The 25,325-nt window shown below is 43.0% G+C and overlaps 1 protein-coding gene across 6 annotated transcripts in view; it reads left to right on the top strand.

Moving 5' to 3' along the window:
• PHTF2 (putative homeodomain transcription factor 2) overlaps positions 1-20,450 on the top strand; it is a 325,987-nt gene extending 305,537 nt beyond the window's left edge. For all 6 annotated transcript variants that reach the window (XM_063926970.1, XM_063926968.1, XM_063926969.1 and 3 more), the window contains 4 exons: positions 5,949-6,104; positions 7,624-7,719; positions 14,845-14,970; positions 15,474-20,450. In XM_063926970.1, coding sequence (XP_063783040.1) covers positions 5,949-6,104; positions 7,624-7,719; positions 14,845-14,970; positions 15,474-15,494 — 399 coding nt within the window. In that variant the 3' untranslated portion in view covers positions 15,495-20,450. The remainder of the gene's footprint in view (positions 1-5,948; positions 6,105-7,623; positions 7,720-14,844; positions 14,971-15,473) is intronic.
• Positions 20,451-25,325: the final 4,875 nt, after the last annotated feature.

Below are 25,325 nucleotides of genomic sequence, written 5' to 3'. Positions count from 1 at the left end.
TCTGCAAGAAGAGGTTTATGGACGCGGCAGTGGTCAGGTGATGCGGATTCTAAAAGGCACATGGAAGTATTGCCTTATAAGGGGGAGGAGTTATTTGGGGTAGGTCTATCAGACCTGGTAGCCACGGCAACTGCTGGAAAATCCACATTTTTACCCCAGGTAGCTTCTCAACCAAAGAAGACGCCATATTATCAGGCGCAGTCCTTTCGGCCCCATAAGGGCAAGCGGGCAAAAGGCGCCTCATTTCTGCCCCGTGGCAGAGGGAGAGGAAAAAGGCTGCAACAAACAGCCAGTTCCCAGGAACAAAAGCCCTCTCCCGCCTCCGCAAAGTCCTCAGCATGACGCTGGGGCTTTACAAGCGGACTCAGGCACGGTGGGGGCCCGTCTCAAGAAGTTCAGTGCGCAGTGGGCCCACTCGCAAGTGGACCCCTGGATCCTTCAGGTGGTATCTCAGGGGTACAAATTGGAATTCGAGACGTCTCCCCCTCGCCGTTTTCTAAAGTCTGCTCTACCGACGTCTCCCTCAGACAGGGAGGCAGTATTGGAAGCCATTCACAAGCTGTATTCCCAGCAGGTGATGATCAAGGTACCCCTCCTACAACAGGGAAAGGGGTACTATTCCACACTATTTGTGGTACCGAAGCCGGACGGCTCGGTGAGACCAATTTTAAACCTAAAATCCTTGAACACTTACATACAAAGGTTCAAATTCAAGATGGAGTCACTCAGAGCAGTGATTGCAAACCTGGAAGAAGGGGACTATATGGTGTCTCTGGACATCAAAGATGCTTACCTACATGTCCCAATTTACCCTTCTCACCAAGGGTACCTCAGGTTTGTGGTACAGAACTGTCACTATCAGTTTCAGACGCTGCCGTTTGGATTGTCCACGGCACCCCGGGTCTTTACCAAGGTAATGGCCGAAATGATGATACTCCTTCGAAGGAAGGGAGTTTTAGTTATCCCTTACTTGGACGATCTCCTGATAAGGGCAAGATCCAGGGAACAGTTGGAAGTCGGAGTAGCACTATCTCAGATAGTGCTGCGCCAGCACGGTTGGATTCTCAATATTCCAAAATCGCAGCTGATCCCGACGACACGACTTCTATTCCTAGGGATGATCCTGGACACAGTCCAGAAAAAGGTGTTTCTCCCGGAGGAGAAAGCCAGGGAGTTATCCGAACTAGTCAGAAATCTCCTAAAGCCAGGCCAAGTCTCAGTGCATCAATGCACAAGGGTCCTGGGAAAGATGGTGGCTTCTTACGAAGCAATCCCATTCGGCAGATTCCACGCAAGAACCTTCCAGTGGGATCTGCTAGACAAATGGTCCGGGTCGCATCTTCAGATGCATCAGCGGATAATCTTGTCACCAAGGACAAGGGTGTCTCTCCTGTGGTGGTTGCAGAGTGCTCATCTTCTGGAGGGCCGCAGATTCGGCATTCAGGACTGGGTCCTGGTGACCACGGATGCCAGCCTGAGAGGCTGGGGAGCAGTCACACAGGGAAGAAATTTCCAGGGCTTGTGGTCAAGCCTGGAGACATCACTTCACATAAATATCCTGGAGCTAAGAGCCATCTACAATGCTCTAAGCCTAGCAAGACCTCTGCTTCAAGGTCAGCCGGTGCTGATCCAGTCGGACAACATCACGGCAGTCGCCCACGTAAACAGACAGGGCGGCACAAGAAGCAGGAGGGCAATGACAGAAGTTGCAAGGATTCTTCGCTGGGCGGAAAATCATGTGATAGCACTGTCAGCAGTGTTCATTCCGGGAGTGGACAACTGGGAAGCAGACTTCCTCAGCAGACACGACCTCCACCCGGGGGAGTGGGGACTTCACCCAGAAGTCTTCCACATGATTGTGAACCGTTGGGAAAAACCAAAGGTGGACATGATGGCGTCCCGCCTCAACAAAAAACTAGACAGGTATTGCGCCAGGTCAAGGGACCCTCAGGCAATAGCTGTGGACGCTCTGGTAACACCGTGGGTGTACCAGTCAGTGTATGTGTTCCCTCCTCTGCCTCTCATACCCAAGGTACTGAGAATCATAAGAAGGAGAGGAGTAAGGACTATACTCGTGGCTCCGGATTGGCCAAGAAGGACTTGGTACCCGGAACTTCAAGAGATGCTCACGGAGGACCCGTGGCCTCTACCTCTAAGAAAGGACCTGCTCCAGCAGGGACCCTGTCTGTTCCAAGACTTACCGCGGCTGCGTTTGACGGCATGGCGGTTGAACGCCGGATCCTGAAGGAAAAAGGCATTCCGGATGAAGTCATCCCTACCCTGATCAAAGCCAGGAAGGATGTAACTGTACAACATTATCACCGTATTTGGCGTAAATATGTTGCGTGGTGCGAGGCCAGGAAGGCCCCTACAGAGGAATTTCAACTGGGTCGTTTCCTGCATTTCCTGCAAACAGGACTGTCTATGGACCTAAAATTAGGGTCCATTAAGGTTCAAATTTCGGCCCTGTCGATTTTCTTCCAAAAAGAACTGGCTTCAGTTCCTGAAGTTCAAACGTTTGTCAAGGGGGTACTGCATATACAGCCTCCTTTTGTGCCTCCAGTGGCACCTTGGGATCTCTATGTAGTTTTGGGGTTCCTAAAATCACATTGGTTTGAACCACTCTCCACTGTGGACTTAAAATATCTCACATGGAAAGTGGTAATGCTGTTAGCCCTGGCTTCAGCCAGGCGTGTCTCAAAATTGGCGGCTTTATCCTATAAAAGCCCTTACCTAATTTTTCATACGGACAGGGCAGAATTGAGGACTCGTCCTCAATTTCTCCCTAAGGTGGTTTCAGCGTTTCACTTGAACCAGCCTATTGTGGTACCTGCGGCTACTAGGGACTTGGAGGACTCCAAGTTGCTGGATGTAGTCAGGGCCCTGAAAATATATGTTTCCAGGACGGCTGGAGTCAGGAAATCTGACTCGCTGTTTATCCTGTATGCACCCAACAAGCTGGGTGCTCCTGCTTCTAAGCAGACTATTGCTCGTTGGATTTGTAGTACAATTCAGCTTGCTCATTCTGTGGCAGGCCTGCCACAGCCAAAATCTGTAAAAGCCCATTCCACAAGGAATGTGGGCTCATCTTGGGCGGCTGCCCGAGGGGTCTCGGCTTTACAACTTTGCCGAGCAGCTACTTGGTCAGGGGCAAACACGTTTGCTAAATTCTACAAATTTGATACCCTGGCTGAGGAGGACCTGGAGTTCTCTCATTCGGTGCTGCAGAGTCATCCGCACTCTCCCGCCCGTTTGGGAGCTTTGGTATAATCCCCATGGTCCTTACGGAGTTCCCAGCATCCACTAGGACGTCAGAGAAAATAAGAATTTACTTACCGATAATTCTATTTCTCGTAGTCCGTAGTGGATGCTGGGCGCCCATCCCAAGTGCGGATTGTCTGCAATACTTGTACATAGTTATTGTTAACTAAATCGGGTTATTGTTGTTGTGAGCCATCTATCCAGAGGCTCCTCTGTTATCATGCTGTTAACTGGGTTCAGATCACAAGTTGTACGGTGTGATTGGTGTGGCTGGTATGAGTCTTACCCGGGATTCAAAATCCTTCCTTATTGTGTACGCTCGTCCGGGCACAGTATCCTAACTGAGGCTTGGAGGAGGGTCATAGGGGGAGGAGCCAGTGCACACCAGGTAGTCCTAAAGCTTTACTTTTGTGCCCAGTCTCCTGCGGAGCCGCTATTCCCCATGGTCCTTACGGAGTTCCCAGCATCCACTACGGACTACGAGAAATAGAATTATCGGTAAGTAAATTCTTATTTTCCGAAAATGTCTTATTTGCATCACTATGCGAATAAGACGCACAAGCAGAATCTGCTGATTAAAATGGGTGTAGTATTGTATGCCGGCGACCAGCATACCGGAGCTGGGATCCCGACTGCTGGCATACCGACAGCGTGGCGAGCGCAAATGAGCCCCTTGCGAACACGGTGGCGCGCTACGCTAGTTATTCTCACTCCAGGGGGGTCGTGGACCCCCAAGAGGGAGAAAAAGTGTCGGTATGCCGACTGTCGGGATTCCGGCGCCGGTATACTGCGTGCCGGGATCCCGACAGCCGGCAAACTGAAGACCACCCGATTAAAATGATAAGCGGCTTCTGTATATTCTGTGTGCGACTGTGGCTGTATCTGCATACAAAATGCTACAGTACAGTGTTTTCCAGGAAAATGCCTATATTCTGTGTGCAGTTGCATACAAAATATAGGCATGCTGCATATCATTTTAATCCGCAGAGTCTGCTTGTGTGTCCTATCATAGTGATGCGAATAAGACACATTTTCAGGGAGGAAATGCACAAAATATGCCCATGTTCGTACACGCACTCACTACTAGGCTTAACTAGAAGCTCTGTTTAATGCGAATGCAGCAATACTGAAGGAGGACACATCTGTATAGCACAGGGACGTTAAATACACTGTTTAGTCTTTCCTCAACCATACAATAAGAAGCTAAGTTCAGCCTTGCTCACACCAGGCAAGTGGTTAAAGTTCTGCATGCAGTTTCCTTATCCTCTCATTTGTTACTACTACTTCTTATGCAGCCTCATCTCTGTCACTATCAATGCATTTTATTATGCAATTTGCTTGTTCTGTGCGCAAAGTGCTTTTGTCTAAATTGTAATGAATATTGTCTGTTAGAAAAATATGTCTGTAATTAAATTGTTTAACTAAGTTGGCCCATAAAATCAGAGGCAACTTGGTGTCTTGTTAGCCATAAGGTTCAACTGTTCAGTGTGTGTGACCTTCACTGAATCTACTGTTGTCCTCATTTTTATTTTATTTTATTTTATTTTATTTGGCTGTATGAATGTGAAGTCCCTGTATCAAACAGTGTTCAGTTTATTAGGAAACTTTTCTATTATAATTCGTATAAGCAGTGAAGTTAATAGAATGCTGCTTGATTCATTTTCAATCAAGCTATAAAAGAAGTCCGACTTTTCTGGTGCTGTACAGATTGCACACCTTCTGTGTTTGTTATCCCATATACAATTCAGTTGATTTATCGTGTGTTTGTGTGTGTGTGTGTGTGTGTGTGTGTGTGTGTGTGTGTACATATATATATATATTTTTTATTTTTTTATTTTTTTTTTCATTCATTCATTCATATATTAAGGCTTTAGTGCATTGCAAATTGTCTGTGCTAAAGCATCAGCCTGCCATCTAGTGAGCAACAATAGATAGCGCTACATAGATTCGGATTTTCCAGTAAATTGTTTATAATCTTGCAATGCAGACCTTTTTGATAAGTGTATGCACCTAAAGGCACTGCTGTTATTATAGTGGATTACAAGATGTTTGAATCTGTTTATATATTCACACTAGCTGTATATTCCAGACATTTTGAAAACACTAGCAAGCCTGTCATTAGAACTTGAGAACTATGGGTGTAGATCACTGGAACAGAGCGCATCCTGCAGCTGGGGTGCAGAAAGGATTGCTTTTCCTACATGATCTATAGAACTCTTACATAAGGGATCAGTATGATTTACCGGCGGGCAGGATGCCATTCGTCTATATCCCGACCTCAGTATTCCGCCTGCCAGAATGCCAGCAGCAGGGCAAGCGCAGAGAGTTCCCTTGTGGGCTTGCCACACTGTGGGCTCGCTGCGCTTGTCACAGTATCTATTCCCACTCTATGGGTGCTGTGGACACCAATGAGTCTGAATAGTCCTGTTTTGCCAGGATTCCAGCCGACGGCATTGTCGGCTGGCGGGATTCCAGCATCGCTATCCTAACCGCCGGGATCCTGACAGCCGACAAATTGAACGTATCCCTTACATAAACATTCTGAAACTGCAAACGTGCAACAATAACTGGAAACAAGATACACAGTTTAATAAAAGCTCTAACAATAAAATGTCATCTTTATTTGGTTTGTCTTTTAGGTTTTTTGTTTCATTTTCAAGTGACGTGTATTTGATTTTTTTTTATAGCTTCTACATATTCATGAAACCTTTCTGGAGTGTCACTACAATTGGGAACTAGTCATCTGGTGCATTTCATTAACACTTTTTTTATTGAGATTTGTTACACTTGGATCGGAAACCAGCAAAAAATATAGCAATACCTCAATATTGTTGACTGAACAGGTGAGCAAAAGTTCATAGTCAGTATGCTCGTAAATGATATTTTTTGTGCCAGACAAATTGTGCTTCTCAATCATTTACAACAGAACAGTCTTCTAATGGTTGCATATTGCAGTATTGATAGTTCAGCCTAGCTTATTTGAACCTCTATTACGAGATGTGTTACTATGAGAAAATCAAAATATGTTAATTCTATAGCAGTTTGCAGATTAAAACAACCAAGGAATTTACAGTGCACATTGCAGTTAACCATTGGTTAATAATTTGTTTATGAACCATCTTCAGTGTTGGTTTATGTATCCTGATTACAGTGGAAATACAGGTGTGTTGTGATACACCTGGTGTTTATATGTCATACTGTGTGCGACGCCCAACACGACTGAGCCGCTCCTAGAGGTGTAGCATACTATTCTCGCAGATAAGACAGGGAAATTCAGTTGCCGGCGACTTGTTCACTTGGCCGAGTCTTTGCAGCACCCGCTTAACAGTAGAGGGATTTTTCTCAAAAGTGTTTACCTACCCATAGGATAGCGAACACTTTTGGCAGGGTCAGGGTGCGAGAGGAGCTGCCGTTACCAGCGTTTAAACACTGCTGCAATTCGTGCCCTTTGTCAGCAATTGAAATCCCCCCCCCCCCCTCCTCCCAAAGTGTTCTAGAGATACTGAGCTGCAACTTTAAACAGAAAATTGTTTTAAACTTGTACAAAGTTGCAGATAAGCACAGCAAAACTTGGTGTGCGAAAATAGACCAACCGTCGCATCGTCGGACTTTCTCACACACAGATGTACAAATGTCATCAAATTCATCAGTGTAATGTAGCAAACTAGTGTTTTTGCTTCCAGTTGTTAATTTATGTGAATAAGATGCATATTTTGAGAGAGAAAAACACTCACTGCAGCCGAACTGGCCGGGACCTGGCATGCCGCGTGGGCCTGTTTGGCATGACTGGAGCCACAATTTGAGAACACATCTGTACTTCCAGATTTGATTAGTACAACTAACCTTAAGCATCCAATTCTGAGATAATATTGATTTTCTACCTATAGAAATTCTCCAGCTTAGTAATGTCATTAGTCTTTTTTTTTATTTTCTACACAAAGGAATGAGAGCGATCTCTGTATTAGAATGTTTTTATTTAGTTATGTATGCATGCATGTGTAGTTTATTTTTTTTTGTTTGTTTTGTTTAATTCTCTGTGGGCTGGAAAGGTGACTGGTGAAGACTGAAGAGAAGGTAATGTTTTTTAAAGAGTGACATTTCTCCAGGATTGGGCAGTGTGTAACAACGTGAAGCTGGTTATACTGTGGTTTTAGCATTGGAATAGTCAGTTTGAAAAAGACAACCTTGTTTTGGAGTGAGATGTATTAGTCTGAGAGAGATGTGTTAGTCTGTATGTGCTAAGATTTAAATGCTATTTAAAAATATAAACAATATCCTCTGCAGTACATGAATGGAAGCTAATCTATTACAATGGAATAAATGTATATTGATACTGTGTAACGCATTTCCTGTATTCCATAGATTAATTTGTACTTGAAAATGGAGAAGAAACCAAACAAGAAGGAAGAGCTGACACTTGTCAACAATGTCTTAAAATTAGCAACAAAGTTGTTGAAAGTGAGTGATCTATTTATAATCTGCACAAGTATTTAGTACTAGATTGTAAGATCTCTCATCAGCGGGGGCCTCCTTAAGGTGGGTACACACTAATAGATATATCTGCAGATCAATTGATCTGCAGATATATCTATGAACGGATCGGGCAGTGTGTTGAGCATACACACTGCCCGATCCGTCGGGGTCTGACGACATGAACTGGGCGGGCGTGTACGCACGCCCGCCCAGTTCATCTGTCAATCACCGCCGGCCGCCGCAGCATGTGTACAGGCGCGGCCCGTACACACACAGCGACGCGCCAATATATCGGTAGATATATTGGCCGTCGGCTGTGCTGCGGGGCCGACGCGATACGTCTGTGAACGACGGAGTTCACAGACGTATCGGCCGTACACACTGGCCGATGGTCCCGCGATATATCGGCCGTTCAGGAGAACGGCCGATATATCGACCAGTGTGTACGGGCCTTTACCCTTTTGTTGTCATATCTCTATAATAATAATACTGGTTACGGATTGGAACCATGGCACACGAGCAATCATACTTTTTTGTTTCAGCTGTTCACCTGCAATTTCTAATGCAATTTAAACCTGATGAAGCAGGTTACAGGTTGATAATGTGTTAGCAATTTCCTTTTTTTTACTACACTTGGTGGTAGGGATCTTACTCAGAGATCAGATCACCCTCTCCTAGGCAATGAGCTTGAGTTTTGAAATGCGTTCCTGATGAGAAACTGTAGCTATTCTCCCATGGAGAGATTTTGCAAAGGGAAGACTGAGTTTTACGAGAGCAACCTCTAAAAGTAATACACTATAGTTGCTACATTCAGGTTAAATGGTTCAAAACTTGCAGTATAAAACTAAAACCAAAAAAAAAAAAGTTTTGAGGGATTGATGCATTAAAAGTAAGTAAGATGCAGATTTCTCTATTGCATTGTAGTAGTACTATTAATGGCTAACTGAGATGAAAGACATTGGTAGCTTTTAAAATTCCAGGACTACTCTTTAGGCAAACAGTTACAGACTGCAACAGTATTTTCTAGTTTAAATTGGTAAATTCAGCTTCAGAAAAGTTCTTGTAATCCTGAAAGTTGCTCTGGTCTCCATTTGTGTCAGAAATTAATTTTTGGAGGGGAAGGGGAGATAATCAGCTGCGAAGAAACATCAGGATAAAAAAAGACCTTTTTCATGAGTTTTCACGTTTCTCCAATATTTTGTTCAGGCTTTCCTATTAGGATCTACCGAAAACACACACGTTCAGTAAGTGTTCGCCAGCTGCATTTTTTGCAGGAAAATGGGGTTGCTTTCGGGATTTGATTTTGTCTGCTTGAGGGACAAAATTCCCTGATAAACCGCGACCCCTGCTGGCCTATCGGGGCTAATTGGGTAGCCCACTGCGAGACGGTTACTGAGGGTAATTTGATACTTCCCTATGGGTTTTTACTAGCATTCCGCAGTAAATGTGTTGATAATAAGAATTTACTTACCGATAATTCTATTTCTCGGAGTCCGTAGTGGATGCTGGGGTTCCTGAAAGGACCATGGGGAATAGCGGCTCCGCAGGAGACAGGGCACAAAAAGTAAAGCTTTAGGATCAGGTGGTGTGCACTGGCTCCTCCCCCTATGACCCTCCTCCAAGCCTCAGTTAGGATACTGTGCCCGGACGAGCGTACACAATAAGGAAGGATTTTGAATCCCGGGTAAGACTCATACCAGCCACACCAATCACACTGTACAACCTGTGATCTGAACCCAGTTAACAGTATGATAACAGCGGAGCCTCTGAAAAGATGGCTCACAACAATAATAACCCGATTTTTGTAACTATGTACAAGTATTGCAGATAATCCGCACTTGGGATGGGCGCCCAGCATCCACTACGGACTCCGAGAAATAGAATTATCGGTAAGTAAATTCTTATTTTCTCTATCGTCCTAGTGGATGCTGGGGTTCCTGAAAGGACCATGGGGATAATACCAAAGCTCCCAAACGGGCGGGAGAGTGCGGATGACTCTGCAGCACCGAATGAGAGAACTCCAGGTCCTCCTTAGCCAGGGTATCAAATTTGTAGGATTTTACCAACGTGTTTGCCCCTGACTAAATAGCCGCTCGGCAAAGTTGTAAAGCCGAGACCCCTCGGGCAGCCGCCCAAGATAAGCCCACCTTCCTTGTGGAATGGGCATTTACATATTTTGGCTGTGGCAGGCCTGCCACAGAATGTGCAAGCTGAATTGTATTACACATCCAACTAGCAATAGTCTGCTTAGAAGCAAGAGCACCCAGTTTGTTGGGTGCATACAGGATAACAGCAAGTCCGTTTTCCTGACTCCAGCCGTCCTGGAACCTATATTTACAGGGCCCTGACAACATCTAGCAACCTGGAGTCCTCCAAGTCCCTAGTAGGCGCAAGGCACCAAAATAAGCTGGTTCAGGTGAAACACTGACACCACCTTAGGGAGAGAACTGGGGACGAGTCCGCAGCTCTGCCCTGTCCAAATGGACAACCAGATATGGGCTTTTTTGAGAAAAAAACCACCAATTTGACACTCGCCTGGTCCAGGCCAGGGCCAAGAGCATGGTCACTTTTCATGTGAGATGCTTCAAATCCACAGATTTGACTGGTTTTAAACCAATGTGATTTGAGGAATCCCAGAACTACGTTGAGATCCCACAGTGCCACTGGAGGCACAAAAGGGGGTTGTATATGCAATACTCCCTTGACAAACTTCTGGACTTCAGGAACTGAAGCCACTTCTTTCTGGAAGAAAATCGACAGGGCCGAAATTTGAACCTTAATGGACCCCAATTTGAGGCCCATAGACACTCCTGTTTGCAGGAAATGCAGGAATCGACCGAGTTGAAATTTCTTCGTGGGGCCTTTCTGGCCTCACACCACGCAACATATTTTTGCCACATGTGGTGATAATGTTGTGCGGTCACCTCCTTTCTGGCTTTGACCAGGGTAGGAATGACCTCTTCCGGAATGCCTTTTTCCCTTAGGATCCGGCGTTCCACCGCCATGCCGTCAAACGCAGCTGCGGTAAGTCTTGGAACAGACATGGTACTTGCTGAAACAAGTCCCTTCTTAGCGGCAGAGGCCATAAGTCCTCTGTGAGCATCTCTTGAAGTTCCGGGTACCAAGTCCTTCTTGGCCAATCCGGAGCCATGAGTATAGTTCTTACTCCTCTACGTCTTATAAGTCTCAGTACCTTAGGTATGAGAAGCAGAGGATGGAACACATACACCGACTGGTACATCCATGGTGTTACCAGAACGTCCACAGCTATTGCCTGAGGGTCTCTTAACCTGGCGCAATACCTGTCCCGTTTTTTGTTCAGACGGGACGCCATCATGTCCACCTTTGGTATTTCCCAACGGTTTACAATCATGTGGAAAACTTCCCGATGAAGTTTCCACTCTGCCAGGTGGAGGTCGTGCCTGCTGAGGAAGTCTGCTTCCCAGTTTCCATTCCCGGAATGAAACACTGCTGACAGTGCTATCACATGATTTTCCGCCCAGCGAAAAGTCCTTGCAGTTTTTGCCATTGCCCTCCTGCTTCTTGTGTCGCCCTGTCTATTTACGTGGGCGACTGCCGTGATGTTTTTCCCACTGGATCAATACCGGCTGACCTTGAAGCAGAGGTCTTGCTAAGCTTAGAGTATTATAAATTTACCCTTAGCTCCAGTATATTTATGTGGAGAAAAGTCTCCAGACTTGATCACACTCCCTGGAAATTTTTTCCTTGTGTGACTGCTCCCCAGCCTCTCGGGCTGGCCTCCGTGGTCACCAGCATCCAATCCTGAATGCCGAATCTGCGGCCCTCTAGAAGATGAGCACTCTGTAACCACCACAGGAGAGACACCCTTGTCCTTGGATATAGGGTTATCCGCTGATGCATCTGAAGATGCGATCCGGACCATTTGTCCAGCAGATCCCACTGAAAAATTCTTGCGTGAAATCTGCCGAATGGAATTGCTTCGTAGGAAGTCACCATCTTTACCAGGACCCTTGTGCAATGATGCACTGATTTTAGGAGGTTCCTGACTAGCTCGGATAACTCCCTGGCTTTCTCTTCCGGGAGAAACACCTTTTTCTGGACTGTGTCCAGAATCATCCCTAGGCACAGCAGACTTGTCGTCGGGATCAGCTGCGATTTTGGAATATTTAGAATCCACCCGTGCTGTTGTAGCAGTATCCGAGATAGTGCTACTCCGACCTCCAACTGTTCCCTGGACTTTGCCCTTATCAGGAGATCGTCCAAGTAAGGGATAATTAAGACGCCTTTTCTTCGAAGAAGAATCATCATTTCGGCCATTACCTTGGTAAAGACCCGGGGTGCCGTGGACAATCCAAACGGCAGCGTCTGAAACTGATAGTGACAGTTCTGTACCACGAACCTGAGGTACCCTTAGTGAGAAGGGCAAATTTTGGACATGGAGGTAAGCATCCCTGATGTCTCGGGACACTATATAGTCCCCTTCTTCCTGGTTCGTTATCACTGCTCTGAGTGACTCCATCTTGATTTGAACCTTTGTAAGTGTTCAAATTTTTTTAGATTTAGAATAGGTCTCACCTAGCCTTCTGGCTTCAGTACCACAATATAATGTGGAATAATACCCCTTTTCTTGTTGTAGGAGGGGTAATTTGATTATCACCTGCTGGGAATACAGCTTGTGAATTGTTTCCCATACTGCCTCCTTGTCGGAGGGAGACCTTGGTAAACCAGACTTCAGGAGCCTGCGAAGGGGAAACGTCTCGACATTCCAATCTGTACCCCTGGGATACTACATGTAGGATCCAGGGGTCCTGTACGGTCCCAGCGTCATGCTGAGAGCTTGGCAGAAGCGGTGGAACGCTTCTGTTCCTGGGAATGGGCTGCCTGCTGCAGTCTTCTTCCCTTTCCTCTATCCCTGGGCAGATATGACTCTTATAGGGACGAAAGGACTGAGGCTGAAAAGACGGTGTCTTTTTCTGCAGAGATGTGACTTAGGGTAAAAACGGTGGATTTTCCAGCAGTTGCCGTGGCCACCAGGTCCGATGGACCGACCCCAAATAACTCCTCTTCCTTTATACGGCAATACACCTTTGTGCCGTTTGGAATCTGCATCACCTGACCACTGTCGTGTCCATAAACATCTTCTGGCAGATATGGACATCGCACTTACTCTTGATGCCAGAGTGCAAATATCCCTCTGTGCATCTCGCATATATAGAAAATGCATCCTTTAAATGCTCTATAGTCAATAAAATACTGTCCCTGTCAAGGGTATCAATATTTTTAGTCAGGGAATCCGACCAAGCCACCCCAGCTCTGCACATCCAGGCTGAGGCGATCGCTGGTCGCAGTATAACACCAGTATGTGTGTATATACTTTTTATGATATTTTCCAGCCTCCTGTCAGCTGGCTCCTTGAGGACGGCCCTATCTATAGACGGTACCGCCACTTGTTTTGATAAGCGTGTGAGCGCCTTATCCACCCTAAGGGGTGTTTCCCAACGCGCCCTAACTTCTGGCGGGAAAGGGTATACCGCCCATAATTTTCTATCGGGGGGAACCCACGCATCATCACACACTTCATTTAATTTATCTGATTCAGGAAAAACTACGGTAGTTTTTTCACATCCCACATAATACCCTCTTTTGTGGTACTTGTAGTATCAGAAATATGTAACACCTCCTTCATTGCCCTTAACGTGTGGCCCTAATAAGGAATACGTTTGTTTATTCACCGTCGACACTGGATTCAGTGTCCGTGTCTGTGTCGACCGACTAAAGTAAACGGGCGTTTTAAAACCCCTGACGGTGTTTCTGAGACGTCTGGACCGGTACTAATTGTTTGTCGGCCGTCTCATGTCGTCAACCGACCTTGCAGCGTGTTGACATTATCACGTAATTCCCTAAATAAGCCATCCATTCCGGTGTCGACTCCCTAGAGAGTGACATCACCATTACAGGCAATTGCTCCGCCTCCTCACCAACATCGTCCTCATACATGTCGACACACACGTACCGACACACAGCACACACACAGGGAATGCTCTGATAGAGGACAGGACCCACTAGCCCTTTGGAGAGACAGAGGGAGAGTTTGCCAGCACACACCAAAAACGCTATAATTATATAGGGACAACCTTATATAAGTGTTTTCCCTTATAGCATCTTTTATATATTTCTAACGCCAAATTAGTGCCCCCCCTCTCTGTTTTAACCCTGTTTCTGTAGTGCAGTGCAGGGGAGAGCCTGGGAGCCTTCCCTCCAGCCTTTCTGTGAGGGAAAATGGCGCTGTGGGCTGAGGAGATGGGCCCCGCCCCTTTTTCGGCGGGCTCGTTTAATGGATTCTGGCAGGGGTTAAATATCTCCATATAGCCCCCGGAGGCTATATGTGAGGTATTTTTAGCCAAAAAAGGTTTTCATTTGCCTCCCAGGGCGCCCCCCTCCCAGCGCCCTGCACCCTCAGTGACTGCCGTGTGAAGTGTGCTGAGAGGAAATGGCGCACAGCTGCAGTGCTGTGCGCTACCTTAAGAAGACTGAGGAGTCTTCTGCCGCCGATTCTGGACCTCTTCTCGTTTCAGCATCTGCAAGGGGGCCGGCGGCGAGGCTCCGGTGACCATCCAGGCTGTACCTGTGATCGTCCCTCTGGAGCTAATGTCCAGTAGCCAAAGAAGCCAATCCATCCTGCACGCAGGTGAGTTCACTTCTTCTCCCCTAAGTCCCTCGTTGCAGTGATCCTGTTGCCAGCAGGACTCACTGTAAAATAAAAAACCTAAGCTAAACTTTTCTAAGCAGCTCTTTAGGAGAGCCACCTAGATTGCACCCTTCTCGGCCGGGCACAAAAATCTAACTGAGGCTTGGAGGAGGGTCATAGGGGGAGGAGCCAGTGCACACCACCTGATCCTAAAGCTTTACTTTTTGTGCCCTGTCTCCTGCGGAGCCGCTATTCCCCATGGTCCTTTCAGGAACCCCAGCATCCACTAGGACGATAGAGAAATTCTATTGTGAGTCTGTGATATTATGTCCATCGCTTTTTTTATGATGAAAAAATGTTCAGTTGACGGTCTGTTATTAAAGCATTTGTTTTCAAATACCATGTTTAATAAACTATTATCCATTTCCTTTCTCTTTAAGGAACTTGACAACCCCTTTAGGTTATATGGTCTTACAATGAATCCTCTGCTTTACAATATCACCCAGGTAGTCATCCTGTCTGCTGTGTCTGGTGTTATTAGTGATCTGCTGGGATTTAATCTGAAGGTGAGCTTTCGTTGTTCTAGTAGGACAGTGTTGCTCATGATGACCCATAAACACACGCTGTTTTATTCCGTGCTATTTGGTTTAGTAGGCATTAGCACATAATTATAGATTTTTATATGGTTCGGACATGATCACTGTAACAGTCGTTTAATATATGCATTTGACACTTTCTATAGTGAAGACAGAAATTCTCCATTTGAATCCCTGATGCTGAAGTTTGTGTAATGATACGTATGTAAACAAACACATATTGTCATAGAAGATTGAAGTGTGCTTTATTGTTTATTTTTTCATTTTGCTCTATGGTAAAAGTAGAATATTTCTACTATTTGTATATTGATGAGCTAATTGCTTTCCGTTCCTTAACAAAAACATAAACACATACAACATGCAGAATTTCCCATAAGCATGTTAAATTTTATGGCTTTAGTTTTTGGCCTGTATGGCTTTGTTATTTATGGCTTTATTATTTGTGAATTTTGCTCATTTGCTTTTCATTCTAGTTATGGAAGATCAAATCCTAATACTGAACAGAGTCCTTTTTCTACCAGTTCTCTGGAGCAAGATTACATTTTTCTGACAAGATATAAGCTGCCTCACAGCGGTAACTGTGCTTATGTTCAGAAGCCGAGGACTGTGGCAAGACATTTTTCATAACTGAAGTGTTTACGTGTGACTGACTTGTGCAATTTCTTTATTTATTTTACCTTGTCAGTGTTCATTAATTTTTATTTTAGATATCTATATATTCGTTTAGCTGCCATCTGCCTAAGATATCTGGGCATGCTCAGTCCATCAGGGGAAGGCAAGCACATGCTTCATCAACCAATGGAGAGGCATAAATTTGCCTTCTCCTAATCTGTTTTTGTTTTTTTAATTTAATTTTGAGAGTTTTTTTCCTCTTGTGACGGCACGTGTGATTTTAAAGTGGCAAAGAAAATGGATGTCATCAACAAGAACTTTTAATTTATGCTTAATACTGACTTACAAATAGTCAAAATTATTTGTTTTTATGGCATTTAAGTGTCTTTTTGGTTAAGACAGTGTAACAAATTGGTTACAGAATCGATACCTGGTGGTTCAAGGGGAGCAATCACAATTTTCCATTTCTCATAATCCTTTACATGTGTTGTTGAGTCATGTAGTCCAATATCTCAAACGGTGTCAGGTTAGACATACATCTTTATTCATTCTTTAACCACTTAACTGACAATTATTTTCCCTTTAAAACTCTTCATAACATTATTTTTTATTATTTTTTTTTATTTAATAAAGATTAAAGTGAGTTGTTTTTTTAAATATTATATTATACACATCTGCAGAATGTATATCCTCTTCAAAAACTGGGGGACACAGTGGGACAGCACAGTCGCATGTGATCTAACCATGCCAGTTAAGTGTTTAAGGAATGCATTTTGTGTTTGTCAAACTTTAAAATAATTCAGTTGGTTACCATCTGAAAACGTACATTGTATTCCCTATCAGAGATATTATTACATTTCAGTGTTCAGTCTACTGTGGAATGTATAGAACATGTTGACTTCCTGAATGCAAAAGTATATACCATCAAGAATGCCCTGACTAGATTTTAGAGCAGTTATTCCCAAACTTTTTTCAATCATGGCACCCTAGAGTATCAGAATAAATTTGAAGGTACCACTATTCCACAAGTTTCTTACAGAAAAATTAAATTAAGTAAATTGCGTATATACAGTATGTAATCCTTAGGTTCAATTATTTGGTGAGGGACAAGATTCACTTTGGTTTGTACAGTACACATATTTGTGGTTGACAGCCACCAGCTCTGGCTTTGCGTATAACACTGGCGATAAATAATTTGAATTGGTCCTAGAGCACCAATCTAAGGCACCCCTGTAAGTTATCTCGATGCACCCCAGGGTGCCATGGCACACAATTTGGGAACCATTGATTTAGAGCTTAAATATTAAACTTTTGCAATTATAACAAATGAGATCTTGGCCAGCGTTTATAATTTAGTCGCCAACCAATGCTAACATTTCCTTGCAGGTGAGAGGTTAATTAGTAGAAATCTAAAGTGTTACCCTGATCCTTTCCAGAGATGATCGTTCATAATACATTATCTGAAAAAGACAGTAATAACTAAAGATAGTAATGTTAAAAGCAAAGTCATGATCAGAACTTGTTATAATCCACCTTAAACCACCTTACACTGAGTTAATATTATTTTAAAAGGTTAAATATGCTCCTTAATGAACTGCTAGTATAGCAATAATTGTACATGGCTACTATCATGTATGATTTGTATGTTCTATAATGTACTTATGACAAGTGTATTTATTAAACACTTTTTTGCAGTACTGTTGCAGATGAGCACCTTTTAGTGTTACATGTATATGCCTTGTCTTTATTTAAATTCAATTTTGTTATTTTGAACAGTTTTGTTATATGCTACAAAGGTAGTTCTGTCTAATGCCATTTCACAGGTTTGCGTTTCACAACTTATAAATGGTATCTTGCTATCCCAATGCATTTCTGAAAAATGATGCAAACAGGCATTGCACAAAAATACATTTCTGGATTTAGGCCTAGAGGTTTTGTTTCAAATATTAAGCTGACTTGGGTAAATGCAGAATCTGTATTATTTAATATTTGCTCCATTATAGGTTTATGTTTATTTTATTTTAAAAAAAAATATATATGTGGGTGCCAAAAAAAAAATAGTAGTAGTTTATATTGTACAGTGTTTCATCCTAAAATGTCCCCATTTGCAAACGTGAATTTAAGTCTCCGTAAAAGTGTTACATTTTCTGTTCAGCAGTATTATCTTTAAATATGGGGTGAATAATTTCTGTATGATGGTATCACAAAGCAATACCAAGCTAGACACGTGAAAGTAGATATAGGGAGATCACAAAGTAAAGGACTGATAATTTAATACTAACCACAAAAGGTGATATTTAAAAGTAATTGATCTGTTGTTTGAGTATTTAAATTCTAGTACAAAATATACAAATGCTGATATGTGTGATCTCTTTATGAATAAAGAGGGATTTCTTTTTGTAAGGTTTTTTTTTTTTAATCGTTTGGTTGTTTGTTAACTGTTAATCTCGGCCTTTTGCAGTCCTTGTTTCTACCTTTAGAATTTAATTTGCATGCTTATTTTGGCCATATATTTTGCGTACTGAGCAGTGGGTTAAAGAAACCATATAATCTAATTCTAGCAAAAATGTACTAAGCCTTAGATATGTGATAAAGTAGAGAGAGAGAGCGAGCACCAGCCAGTCAGCTCCTAACTGTCGTGTTACAGGTTGTGTTTGAAAAATGACAGCTAGAAGCTGGTTGGTTGATATCTTATCTCTCCACTTTATCACTCTCCAAGTGTTACTACATATGCCCCTCTGTGTACAATCTGTATTAGAATGTAAATGGCACTTACCTGCTGTCTTCTAATGGGTCTAGTGAAGCGTCTCATTACAACAACCCTCCTCTGCTACGTCATAAACGTTCTTATGTTTTAATGAATCAGCATATAAAGCTTTCTCTCTTTTGTCGTCAGCTATGATTACAGAGGAAATATGATGCAGTAGTGGTCAGGAGTTTCAAGGCAGGTTCAATGTCATATAAGGTCTATTTTGCGCATTATGGGGTCTATTCAATTGAAGTAGGAACTGCCATCTAGTCGGAAAGACGGCAATTTCCAACTTTTTTAGGTCGAATCATGATTCGACCTATTCAACGGTCCTGCTATTTTTTAGACGTGTCAGTTCCGTCTTGTCGGAAAACACGTGGATCGGTGGATTAGCCGCTGATCCACGTGTTTTGTCGGATTTGCAGCCAAATCTGAAAGGTTTTATTCCGGTTTTCGACAACGTCAATCCGACTTTGGCATTGTCGAAAACGGGCAAAACCAGTCTGATTTGCCCGTCTATTCAACGCATGTCGGATCCGACATGCATTGACTAAACCCCTAAGCCTCTACAATAAAACTTCACAAAATGGACTTTCATTAAATTAAAGGGTGCTGCTCTAGGCAATAAAATAAGCTTTCTAAATAAACTTGGATCTAACACACATTGCAAAAAATCCTATAATTTAATATTTTAAACTGACACCTTAAAGGAAATGTATTCTTTGGGACACACACAAAAAAAAAAAAAAAACCTTTTAATCTCTTTAATCATAATAGAATTATACAAACTAAGCAAGGTAGAACAAAGTGCTGTTTACAAAAATCACTACCTGGGATAAATGTAGTTGGGTTAAAGGAAAATAAGTGAACAAATAGAAATTTGTAAGATTAACTTTATAGCTGCACTACCACCTAGGTAAAATATTACGCTAGCCATGGCTCTGTTTACTGCTACTGTCACCAGGACTCACCAGTTGTGTAGTACAATCAGCAAATTTAAGATAACCATCTATAAATCATGGTTAAGGGGTGTGTTAGCGGGATTGCCAATCACAAACCGCAATCCCTCCAATTTTCATCCAGGGCTTTAAGAAGGGTTTAGAAGTCCCACGAAAAACAGTTGCACAGTGCAGACCCTGGTTTAATGTCTATTATGAAGGGAAACTTTAATCAAATCTCTTGATAATTGGTGGTATAAAGAAGTTATTACGTATAAATAGAAAAGTGGAGCAATAAGTCAGGGTTTGTGAAAGTTCATTTAGATTATGTATTGCTTCCAGTATTTTACAGTTCAATATGTGCATGAAGGTCAGAACTGCTACCAGCCAGCTTAAATGTCCTACTAGAAATGATAAATCACACATTGGGGAGCAGTTCTTTGTTATGGTTTAACAATATACTGTGTTGGTTATCTTATGTATTATTCTTTACTCACTGACATTTCATTAATCACCAATGATGCTTCATTTGGTGGTTAACAAGCACTTTATGTTGGAGGTCAGTGGGGGACATTCCATTCACCCTGATGCTGTCACACACTAAAAGCAAGTAATTGGAGCAGGCAGCTTTGGAAAAAAAAAACAACATTAATGCTCCTGGCCACAAATACTAGTTAGGGTAGCAGGACTGATTTACATGCTTTTACTAGTGTTACGTGCTAGTGAAATCTTGTATTCTCAGGACACTGGTAAGAGCCCTGATAATCATTGATACAGATGTATCTATGCACAATATATTATAAATGTAGTGCTCAGATTGTACAAGATTCTTACTTGTGGATTCCCACACACATACTGCAACATACGTTTTTATATTGTAACTTGTTAATGACCAAAGTACATTGTGTGTAGTGGAAAGAAAAGTGTGACAACATGCTGATTTCTTGATGTGCTGCATTTATTTTATGTGTTTGTAGTTTGATTCTTACGATAAGCATTTTATAATGACATTTTTCAAAATATGGTACAAGCCTTCACAGAACTACATTTTGCACAAAATATATATTTTGGAAAACTATTGTGTGAATAGACCACAAGTTAAGGAATATGCTGTCAGGTTTTGACCTTCAATAAAAACATGATCAAATCCACTTTTATTATGTCATTGTCGTTTTTTTTATAATAACACGTTATTCTGCAGAGGTCAACATTCTGAATGTTTGTGTCTGTCTTTTAACCAGTAACAGGTTTTAGAATGCCCCCTTTTTATGAAAGCTTTCACAAAAATGTGGCTAGTATGTCTTCCAGTACCAGCCACCACCGTCTATGTGCTATGGTCAGAGATCCATTCTGCCCACTTAATCTCTCTCCTCCCACTTCATTGACAACATGAACTTGTGTGGGGAGTGCTTAGTTAGGTTTTTTTTTTTTTAAACTTAACAATTTTTTTTTATTTAGATGATTGTCTGTTTTCTATGCATCTGACTCCAGACATACGAAGAGTAGTGGACATTTCTAAATACATTGTGACCTAGAGCAGTGTTTCCCCAACTCCGCCATTACAGTTAAAGTTTTAAGGACATCCATGCTTGAGTTATATGGTTAATTAAATTGACTGAGCTCTTCAGGGCCATATTTAGGATGGTGCAGAGTGTGCTACCGCACATATCGCTGCAAGGTAGGGGGCGCTGTTGGTGGCACTTGTCAATTACCTGTTTTTATTACTTTTACTTGTAGCTTCCTCCTTTTTGAAGCACAGCATCTCCTGACCTCCCCAGTCTCCTTCCCTCACCCCTTCCGTCGCTAATACTTATACGATATTCAACTTGGCTTGAGCATTCTTTGTTTTCTGTCACACTGTCCTTTACATCTGTCAATGAGCTGCATCTCAATAGAACGTGAGTCATACAGCAAGACAGTGATCCAAAGCAAACAAGTCATTCGACCAAAGAATGGTTAAAGAAGAATACATTTAAGGTTTTAGAATGGCCAAGTCAAAGTCGTGACCTTAATCCAATCGAAATGTTGTGGAAGGACATGAAGCGAGCAGTTCATGGCAGTAAACCCACCAACATACCACAGCTGAAGCTGTTTTGTACAAAAGACGGGGAAAATTTCTCCAACCCGATGTTCAGGACTAATCAACAATTTCCGGAAGTGTTTACATATGGTTATCTGCTGCACAAGGGGATCATACCAGATACTGAAAGCAATGGTTTACATATTTTTGCCACTAGATATGTGATATTGGATAATTTTCCTCATATGTATGTATGTAGGAAGGAAGGAGCATCATAGCATTGGCTTTCTCTGAGATCAGTCTTTTCATGTTCTTTCCCCACAAGGGCATTTATGTCCCTATTGGAAAAATGGGGAAGGGGCACCAAACATTTTAGTTACAGCTCTGGAAGTGTTAAGTTAGAAAGATACACAAAACAAATACTCCCCAACACACCAAGGGGCATTAGCAATACTATTTGAAAAACTTAATGATATTTAAAACATTCAGAGATCTTAAGTTAAATATATTTGCAAAACTATGGTTAAGCCTACAGGTTAGTGTCAAGGCTTCTCTGATACTGGATATCCCTAACACTGCATGATAACAGTACCTACTCTGAGCCATATAATTGTCTACTGTAAGGCTACATGATAATAGCATGTACAAAAATATATCTCAACTAAAAGCCAGCTTACCAGGAGTCACCCCTAGGTCCTCCACATGGCATTACAGGAACCAACTGCTTTCCAAATGCAGGTCCCATCTAAGCATGGATATTCTTAAAACCTACACTGTAATGGTGGAGTTTGGGACACTCTGACCTAGAAGAAGAAAATGGAGAGAAGTTTTGATAGGTATTTTAATTGTAATAGGCTTTTTTTTTTATAATACTCTTGTAAATGTATTCACTAGAAATCAAATTGAGCTCCTTATTGATCACAAAATGTTGCACTATATGAAGGGGAAAGTTGTGATTGCAGGAATTTCAATACTAAAATAATTAGCAAATGAGATTACTTTAAATTCCTGTCCATCACGACAACTTCTGCAAGTGAATGTCCCTCCGAGGTTCTATTTACATTACTGAAGAATAAATTATTTCTCACAAACTTGGAATACTTTGCCCTTGGAAAACAAGAAAAACAATGTACTTGGGCACCTACTGTATATTTCCAGTATTTATTTACAGTATAAAGAAAATCAACATAATTTTTTGGCTGGTGGATAGTCATAGCTATCTAAATGGAGAACAGCAGATTATCTCCTGGATATTTCCTGGTTTGTGCACCAGAGAATTGTATGTTCTTTCTCCGGCAGGGTCCACAGGATAACATTGGGATATGATGAAGCGACAGCGGATTTGCACCAATCACTCAAAGCTTTTCGGCCTCCCAGCAAATATCCCCGCCTCCTGGCTCAGGCAAATCAGTTTTTTTGTTTGGTGTGGCAGGAACCGGGCCATGGTCAGAGGGCTGCTGGTTTTTAGCAGCCCTAAGCTTTATTTTATTTTTTATGTCATACAAATTTTTCTTGAGTGATCTTTCTAAAAAGTGTCTTATACGTACCTTAGAAAGAGTCGCTCTAACAACTCTCCGCTGGGTCGCGACAACGCTTACCCACAAGTACAGTGCTGTTTTGGCGGGCATCTGTTTTGGATATACTAGCAGATCCAGCAGACATTACCAGACAGCCGGAGCATGGGGAGAAGGTAAGGCATTGGTTCCGCTTAGAAGGGGAATATGGACACAGCCGCACTGTTTTGGGAGGAGACAACCAAACAGTCGCTGACGCGGCTGCCGCCTCGAGTGCACCAGTGCTAGGCCTTGGGGATCATAGGCTCCAGGAATAGTATGAGGCTGCGATCCTTAGGGTTGATGTCAGCAGTGGGCAGTCAGATGCTCTCCTGGTCGCCCCTCCCACTTGTTCATGACCAGTTTCCTCCGAGTCTCCCGCCATGAACTGTTTTCCCGCTTCCGTCTCAGACGCTGTACATGAAGGGGACCCAGTCGCAGCATAGGCGGCTGTGTGACTGGTGTGTCTGTGTTCACTATTGGTTAATGGAGCAGCAGTGTACACTAGTAGCGTCTGGATCCACTCACGTATTGATCAGTCCTGGAAGTGTGGTGAGTCTCCCTGTATCCCACTCTGAGTACCGGTAATACAGCACTAAGGGGGTCATTCCGAGTTGATCGTAGCTGTGCTAAATTTACTACGATCAGAAACACACATGCGGGGAGATGCCCAGCACAGGGCTAGCCGTCCTGCATGTCAGTCCTTGCCCCATCGCTGAAGTACAAAAGCATCGCACAGCTTTTGCGCACTGACTGGGAGCTACTCGTCGCTGCCCGGCTCGCAGCGGCTGCGTGTGATATCACGCTGCCGCTGCGCCCCCCGCATGGTCCGGCCACATCTGCGGTATCCGGTCCACACCCACAAAACGGCGGCCAAGTGCCGCCGCCTCCCACCCAGTGACTGCCTCTGCCTGTCAATCAGGCAGAGGCGATCGCTAAGCAACGACAGCCATCAGCTGTCAGCTATGCGCCAACGCACTGGGGTGCACGCGCAGTTCTGACCTGAACGCTGTGCTGCGAAGAACTGGAACGAGCGTTGAGGTCAGTATGATCCCCTAAGTATCTACCTTTTTGAGTATGAATAGTTTGATAAGTGCCTATTGCATAATAGTCTGTATACTATTACTGTTTCTTTTGCTATGCGTCTGAATACGGTAGATCTGTTTAAACATGATTCAGTAATATGTTCTCCTACATACTTGAAATGTAGTTGATTATGTGCTCATATTGCTTATTATACTAATGTATAACATGTGACTGACTTCTAGTGTGATTGACTTTACTGTATAGTCTGACAGTTTTTTTTCTATTCTGATCCTCAATGCTGGTGCATGGGTAGGGTTGGATTGTATAGAACTAAGAAATTTAAAGTGATTACAGTCACAAATTGTGTAGTACACTGTGGAAGTGTTGATTATTTATCATGTCTAAGAGTGGCAAAGGGGAGGAAGGTACACTCACAGCAACACCAACACTCATATCATGTTTGTCTTGCAAAGCTGTGTTAACCTCTCAGGATCTGGTTCAGGATGGTTTGTGTGCAAATTGTTGTAACTTTCACCAGGGTCTCTTGAAAAATACAAGGCAGATTCAGGTGCAGTTTGCACAGACATTATCCAGTATAGCTGAACGGACAATTCCTCCAACTCCTGTACCAGAGAGAGGTTACACGATTAACCCTTACATGCAGCTTCCCACCTGTGGTTTATCACTTCCAGCAGCAGCCTCTCAAACGATACTGGCTGATAAGCTAATAGTAAGTAAATCTTCATCCTCACAAGCTACATGTATTTCAAATGGGGATTCATCGGAAGATGAAAGCTCAATAAATTCTACTTCGGCATACGAAGGAGGAGGAAGGTCTCAGCTCAATGGATATAGCTGAGTGAATGAAAGCAATGAAAGCCATTCTATCCTTAGAGTATTCAGCAGAGCCTGTGTTAAAAACCAAGGCACCTGTGTTTAAAAGTCCCAAAACAGTTAACAGTTTCCAGGGTCAGATCAGCTGACGGAAATCATGGAAGAGGCTTGGGCTATGCCCAATAAGTTTAGAATTCCTAAGAAATGGAATTCCAATTATCCTCTTCCAGCTAAGGATTGTTTAAAAAGGGAGGTGGCTCCTAAAGTAGATACGCATGTGATTCGATTAGTGCGAAAATCTACATTACCTTTGCCTTCAACATCATTAAATGATGTCATGGATAGGAGAGTGGATAGTTTTTTAAAAACCATTTTTTCCCTGTCTGGGGCAGCCATAAGCCCAGCCATGGCTTCAGCTTGGATGGCAAAGGCAGTGGCTGCCTGGGCTGATGCATTGGAGGGGGATTTTTCAATAGCATCTAGAGAGCAAAAATCCCATATAGCACATATAAAACAGGCTGCAATGTTCTTGGAAGAAGCAGCATTGGATATGGGTACTATTGCCTCCAGGGCATCAGCTTCAACAATAGCTG

Source organism: Pseudophryne corroboree, chromosome 6 (assembly GCF_028390025.1).
Source record: "Pseudophryne corroboree isolate aPseCor3 chromosome 6, aPseCor3.hap2, whole genome shotgun sequence".
Classification (NCBI taxonomy): Eukaryota; Metazoa; Chordata; class Amphibia; order Anura; family Myobatrachidae; genus Pseudophryne; species Pseudophryne corroboree.
Note: the sequence above shows the minus strand (reverse complement) of the source record. Positions and strands in the feature narration are given on the sequence as shown.